This window comes from Elephantulus edwardii, unplaced genomic scaffold (assembly GCF_000299155.1).
Source record: "Elephantulus edwardii isolate Elephantulus edwardi_28Jun2011 unplaced genomic scaffold, EleEdw1.0 scaffold00033, whole genome shotgun sequence".
Lineage (NCBI taxonomy): Eukaryota > Metazoa > Chordata > Mammalia > Macroscelidea > Macroscelididae > Elephantulus > Elephantulus edwardii.
Window position 1 is genome coordinate 5,987,838 of NW_006399783.1, and position 7,368 is coordinate 5,995,205.

Here is a 7,368-nt window from a genome sequence, read left to right on the forward strand (position 1 = left end):
TAGAATACTATGCCTTTTGATTTCCTGGCTGCTGATACCAAGAGTGTTGATTGTGGAGCCAGCAAACTAAAACTGTTTAACTAAAACTCTTTAACACTTTGGAGAGGTCCTTAACAGCAGATCTTCCAAATGCAACACACTCAACCAAGAGACATTTTTTTTTAAGTTGGATTTAAAAAAAAATGTCATGCTCACCCATGTTTCTTGTGGCTTTGTTCACAGTAGCAAAGAACTGGAAACAACCCAAGTGCCCATCAACAAACTAATGGATAGAGAAACTCTGGTATATTCACACAATGGAATACTATGCAGCATTGAAAAACAAGGAACTCCTGAAATATTATACAAAATGGAGGACATTACGCTGAGTGAAGTATCTCAGTCACAAAAGGACAAATTTGCATAGGGCCGCTGTTGTAAAACAGGACTGACATTGGGGTTGAAGGAAGACAGAAAAGGAGGGGGAGAATGATATATATATTGCATTGAAACAGATGAGGGAGAGAACTGTTTAAAAGGGACATATGATTGGGTATTATTGTCATGACAGGAGTCCAGAATGAAGGCTGCACAATGGAGTGGACTTGGGGGGAGGGATTGCATGACAATGAAAGAGGTTTCTCTTTTACTTTTCAAGAAGAGTGAATTGGGGGGGGGGGAGATGGGCAGGGAGAAAAGTGCAACAATGAATTAATGGAAACCCTAAGTCTCTGTAAACTTTCATTAAAATTAATTAAAAAAATTCTTTCAATATCCTTTTCAAACTTAACCACTTTCTGCATGGTCCATAAACTGAAGTTTCAAGAGCACTAATCTAAATATCCGTGGGCTTTTATCTTCTTCTGACATTTGTGTATTTCCTAACTAGCCCACCACGTGCTCCACCTGAGCTTCAGATAAGCTTATCAAGATGGAGTTTCCAACCTGGTCCATCATGTTTCCTTAGGTTCATGGAAGAAACTTATTGTCCATCGACTATGACAGGAATATTCGAACAGAAAAGATCTATGATGACCACCGGAAGTTCACCCTGAGGATCATTTATGACCAGGTGGGCCGCCCCTTCCTCTGGCTGCCCAGCAGTGGGTTGGCGGCTGTCAATGTCTCATACTTCTTCAACGGGCGCTTGGCCGGCCTGCAGCGTGGAGCCATGAGTGAGCGGACGGACATTGACAAGCAAGGCCGGATCGTGTCCCGCATGTTTGCAGACGGGAAAGTGTGGAGCTACTCCTACCTTGACAAGGTGAGTGAGCGTACCTCCCTGCCACAGGGGCTTCTGCTCTTCACACGACTCTTTTAAGCTGACCCGGCATATTCTCTGCCAGGAAATGTCTTAACATCTTTACTCTGACTGTACATGGGCTCCTCTCATGCTCCCAGCCTCCCTGAGATAGAGCAAATTGGAGAAAAATGTTATTCATAGCTCAGCACTATTACCATTAAAAGGAGAAAAAAGTGCTAGACACTCAGTAATGGCAAAAAGGAGGGATTGTCTGATTGTCTTCTTTAAAAAAAAAGTGCTGTTGAAGCGGACAGATCACTCCACTGGCTGTGAGCTAATCATTACTTATGAATTGGAAATGTGGGACTCATTTTTTGCCTTGCCCTAAATTAAGCCATCACGGTAGGGAATTTTGCCTAAAATTCAAGCACACAGAGCAACCCATTTCTGCTTGGCCTATTGGTTAAACCGCCAGTGGAGTCTCTTGACATAATTCCCTGTGTCTGAAAGTGCCACATTCGGGTCTCTGTGCTGGGAAAGGTCAGGTTGGAGCCGTGGTGAAAAGAGGTCCCTCCTCGGGCACATGTCAAGACTTTTGAAGGCTGCCCTGGTCAACTAGTCATTAGAGCCATGCTCGCTCAGCCTGGGCCTCTCACCTAGACCCTCTCTGCTCAGGGCCGTGTCCTGCCTTCCGCACAGTCTCATCTCATTATCGTGAGTACTTGCAGAGCTGTTATCTCTACACAAGAGGGCCTGCTAGCCCCTCGGTCTTCCATGAATACTGTTCTCATTATGCCATAAAACACTAGAATGGCTGACCAAGGGAAGCAAGAATCTCCTGAATCCCATGAGTTTGAGGCTCCTTTTTTGCTCAAAGAATCTATTATTCTGGCGTATTTCATCTTTCCTTCACTTCTAAATGGAGGCTATGCTTTCTCTTTCCATTAACCAGGCAAAGCAAAAAATGCCGTCTGTATATTACTTTGTCCTGCTCTGCCCATGACAGTCATGTCAAGACAATGGCAACATTTCCTGCTTTTGGACTTAGGGGCAAACTCAGTGACTGCTGCCTCAGTCCTCAAGGCCCTCACTGCACAAGGTGTGGTCCAAACAACATCAGCATCACCTGAGAGCTTTCTGTCGAGGGGAGGATGTGAATTCCTGGGCCTAAGCTGAGCTCTGCTGAGTCAGAAGCTGCATTTTCACTAACTCCTTGGGTGTCTGTCATTCATGTTAGAGCTGCAATCGCACTGAATCCATCAGCACTGGCATGCTAGATAAAATGCATCTACCTATAATCTCTAGTCTAAGTTTCCCAGCCTTTATGACTTTTGAGTTGGTGTTTGAGAGGCTGAAATAAATTTCTGTTAACCTGAGGGCTTGGTCCTGCGGCACTAACATGTGTCCTGTTCCTTTCCTTCCTGCAGTCCATGGTCCTCCTGCTTCAGAGTCAGCGTCAGTATATCTTTGAGTATGACACCTCGGAGCGCCTCCATGCCGTCACCATGCCCAGCGTGGCCCGTCACAGCATGTCCACACACACCTCCATTGGCTATATCCGCAACATTTACAACCCTCCAGAAAGCAACGCTTCCGTCATCTTTGACTATAGTGATGACGGGCGTATCCTCAAGACATCCTTCCTGGGCACGGGGCGCCAGGTGTTCTACAAGTATGGGAAGCTGTCCAAGTTGTCAGAGATTGTCTACGACAGCACTGCTGTCACTTTCGGGTATGATGAGACTACTGGTGTTTTGAAGATGGTCAATCTCCAGAGTGGAGGCTTCTCCTGTACCATCAGGTACCGGAAGATTGGTCCACTTGTAGACAAGCAGATCTACAGGTTCTCTGAGGAAGGCATGGTCAATGCCAGGTTCGATTACACATATCATGACAACAGCTTCCGGATCGCCAGCATTAAGCCCGTCATCAGCGAGACTCCCCTTCCCGTCGACCTCTACCGCTACGATGAGATTTCTGGCAAGGTGGAGCACTTTGGCAAGTTTGGAGTCATCTACTATGATATCAATCAGATCATCACGACTGCTGTGATGACCCTGAGCAAACACTTTGACACCCACGGGCGGATCAAGGAAGTCCAGTATGAGATGTTCAGGTCCCTCATGTACTGGATGACGGTGCAGTATGACAGTATGGGCAGAGTGATCAAGAGAGAACTCAAACTGGGGCCCTATGCAAACACCACCAAGTACACGTATGACTACGACGGGGACGGGCAGCTCCAGAGCGTGGCCGTCAACGACCGCCCAACCTGGCGCTACAGCTATGACCTCAATGGGAACCTGCACTTGCTGAACCCCGGCAACAGTGTGCGCCTTATGCCCCTGCGCTATGACCTCCGAGATCGCATAACCAGACTCGGTGATGTGCAGTACAAAATTGATGACGACGGCTACCTGTGCCAGCGAGGGTCTGACATCTTCGAGTACAACTCCAAGGGCCTCCTAACACGAGCCTACAACAAGGCCAGCGGGTGGAGCGTCCAGTACCGCTACGATGGAGTAGGGCGCCGGGCTTCCTATAAGACCAACCTGGGCCACCACCTACAGTACTTCTACTCGGACCTGCACAACCCAACTCGTATCACGCATGTCTACAATCACTCCAACTCAGAGATTACCTCGCTCTACTATGACCTCCAGGGACACCTCTTTGCCATGGAGAGCAGCAGTGGGGAGGAGTACTACGTTGCCTCAGATAATACAGGGACCCCTCTGGCTGTGTTCAGCATCAATGGTCTCATGATCAAACAATTGCAGTACACTGCTTATGGGGAGATTTACTATGACTCTAACCCTGACTTCCAGATGGTCATCGGCTTCCACGGGGGACTGTATGATCCGCTGACCAAGCTGGTCCACTTCACTCAGCGTGATTATGACGTGCTGGCTGGACGATGGACCTCTCCAGACTACACCATGTGGAAAAATGTCGGCAAGGAGCCGGCCCCCTTTAACTTGTACATGTTCAAGAGTAACAATCCTCTCAGCAATGAACTGGATTTGAAAAACTACGTGACAGGTGAGGTCTTGCTGCCTTCATAGGGCAATGTTTCCTGGTGGGGGGTGGTTCTGGTAGCCTTTGAAGTGAGGTCTTAAATATTATGCCAGGGGAGTTCCTGAGAATGCACATGACAAGAATGTGGGATCTGAAACAACAGAGTGATACCATGCAGTCCCCAACTCTTATTTAATATATCCATTCAGGTCCATCCAATTGAACTAACTTTCATTAAATACCCTCTTACCCCAATCAAAGAAATAAGAATTCAAGGAAAGAGTTGAATTCTAGTGCCAAGAATATCTAGGTAGCATTTTGTGTCTTTTGATTATAAGCTGAAGGATCATCATCAGATTGTCCACTCTCTCTGAATGTTATTTTCCCTCTCTGTGTAATGAGATTCATAATTCCCATCTCACGAAGGGATTGGGAAAAGTAAATGAGCTTCTGTGGGTAAAGTCTAGGGCGTAGCATTCAGAGAGTGAATGTTCACAAAATGGTGTTTGTAGGTGTTATTACCTAGCATTATCATTACTCCTTAATTATCACCGAGTACTAAGATGACCACACCTAGTACCTGACCTCCAGGCTCACAATCAGGCTAGCAAGACAGATGTACAAACCACCAACAGGGCAGAATTCAATCTTTACTTCCATATACCATCTTTCCATGCCAATAACATGTATAGGATATGTTTTTACCATTATTCTATCTCCCTCACAAAGTATTTTTAAGGGCACTGTGCTAATTTTTTTCAGCAACATATATGTGTTCAATATATTTGTTACACCAGCATTTATAGAGTGGCACTATGCTAGATTCTGGGCATACAATGGTGAAAAAGACAAACATTCCTCCTGAAAAGTGTGTGTATGGGTTGTTGTGGTGGTGATGTGCACCACTGAGTGGAACCGACCCATAGTTGTCCCTCTGGTAAGTTTTCAGAGGCAGTTAATCACACAGGAGGAGACTGCCCATCTTTCTCCTGTGGAACAGCTGGATGGATTCATTTGGGACTGCAGCACAGCTTCTTCCCACTAGGCCATCAGAGCTCCCTGTATGAGTGGGTAGGTGAACTCAAATTTGGAAAATTTTATATGGAAGGGTCTATGTCACACTAGACCTTGAAGACAGTTGGGATATTGGTTGAGATCAGTGAGCTAAAGGCTGAAAGAAAACTATAAGCAAAAAGCTATATCTTGGATATGACATTGAAAAAGAGCTCACTAGATGGACCATTAGTTGATTTATTTTCCTGTGATATGTGAGAAATTGGTGAAATGAAAGCTCCTGTCCATCCATCCATCTATCCATCAATTTAAAAATATATTTACAGAACATCTATCATATACTAGATACAAGAGATGAAAGTGAGGAGCACAATAAAGTCTTTGTTCTTAGAGAAATAACCAAGGATACCAGAAAGGGGGAGGGAAGTGTGTGTGTTTGTAGGGGTGTGTGTGGTCTCTAAAGAGATCAGACTCCAAAGGGCCAACTTTAAATGTGCAAACCAAGGCTATAATTATGTCCATCAAATGTGGAAGATGCAACAAGGGAGACCTCAGGACTTAATTATCCGAAATGCCAGGAAATCCACAGGACCAGAGGAATATCAAGCCTCGGAGGCCCACCATCAGGTGACCAGGACCCAGAAGTCCATTCCCCAAAACAGAAAGGAGAAGCTGCAACATCCTGCATTGCAAAAAGAAATGTTGTTATGTGCTGTCAAATCGCCTGTGACTCATAGCGACCCTATGTACAACAGCCCCAAACTTGCTCTATCCTGTGCCAATCTTATTGTCTCTGACACACCTACCCCCATTACCCCAGTCACTGAATCATTCCATCTCATCGAGGGTTTTTCTCTCCTGCATTGTTCCTCCCAAGCATGACATCCCTCTCCAATGACTGGTCCCTCCTTGCAGCATGTCCAACGTATGTCAGATGAAGTTTCAGAATCCTTGGCTCCAAGGATCAGCCTGGCTTCACCCTCTCCAGAAAAAAAACCTGTTCATTCTCTTAGCAGTCCATGGTATATTCAACACTCTTCTCCAACACCACAGCTCAAAGGCATCAATTCTCCTTCCATCCTCCCTAGTCATTGCAAGTGATTGCAAAGACCATGGCATGTGTCAGGTGCACCTTAGTCTCCAGACTGACATCATTGCTCTTCAGTACTTTGGAGAGGTGTCTGACAGCAGACTTTCCCAATGCAATGTCTTTTAATTTCCTGGCTGCTGGTTTCCAAGAGTGTTGATTGTGGAGCCAAGGAAACTAAAACTGTGAACAATCTCAGTCTCTTCACCACCCATCGTGATGCTGCCAATCAGCCCAGTGATGAGAATCTTTGGTTTCTTTTTTTTCTTTTTTTTTTTTTTTTGAATCTTTGGTTTCTTGATGTTGAGCCTAAATCCATATTGAAGACTGCAATCCTTGACCCTCTGCAACAAGCGCTTCAGGTCCTCCTCAGTTTCAGCAAGTAGGGTTGTGTCATCTGCATAACACAGGTTGTTGATGAGTCTTCCTCCAATCCTGATGCCACATTTCTCCTCATAGAGCCCAGCCTCCCGATAATCTGTTCCACATGTAGATTATATAGAGATAGGATACATCCCTGGCGTACGCCTTTCCCAATTTTGAACCATGCAGTGTTCCCTTGCTCAGTTCTGACATTGAACAATGTCATTAATATCACATGCAAGCAAGATTCTCCTGAAAATTATCCAAAAATGACTGGAATAGCACATCAACAGAGAACTGCCAGAAGTTCAGGCTGGGTATAGAAGGGGTCGTTGTAACTAGGGATATTGTAGCTAATGTTAGATGGATCTTGGCTGAAAGCAGGGAGTACCAGAGGAATGTCTATCTGTGTTTCATTGATTATGCGAAGGTGTTTGACTGTGTAGATCATAACAAACTGTGGCTGACTCTGAGAAGAATGGGAATCCCAGAACAGTTGATCGTGCTAATGTGAAACCTGTATTTTGACCAGGAGGCAAAAAGAAATAGAGTATCTTAAAAGTGAACTTCTCAAACAAATATGAAAACCTTGAGGAAATGGACAAATATCTAGAAACACACAATCTACCTAAACTGACACAAACCGAAATTGAACATCTCAACA

At 45.2% G+C, this 7,368-nt stretch overlaps 1 protein-coding gene across 2 annotated transcripts in view; it reads left to right on the forward strand.

Moving 5' to 3' along the window:
* The window catches only part of TENM2 (teneurin transmembrane protein 2), a 1,365,940-nt gene that overhangs the window by 1,341,127 nt on the left and 17,445 nt on the right, over positions 1 to 7,368 (forward strand). For both annotated transcript variants that reach the window (XM_006884325.1, XM_006884326.1), the window contains exons 26-27: positions 947 to 1,243; positions 2,650 to 4,264. In XM_006884325.1, coding sequence (XP_006884387.1) covers positions 947 to 1,243; positions 2,650 to 4,264 — 1,912 coding nt within the window. The remainder of the gene's footprint in view (positions 1 to 946; positions 1,244 to 2,649; positions 4,265 to 7,368) is intronic.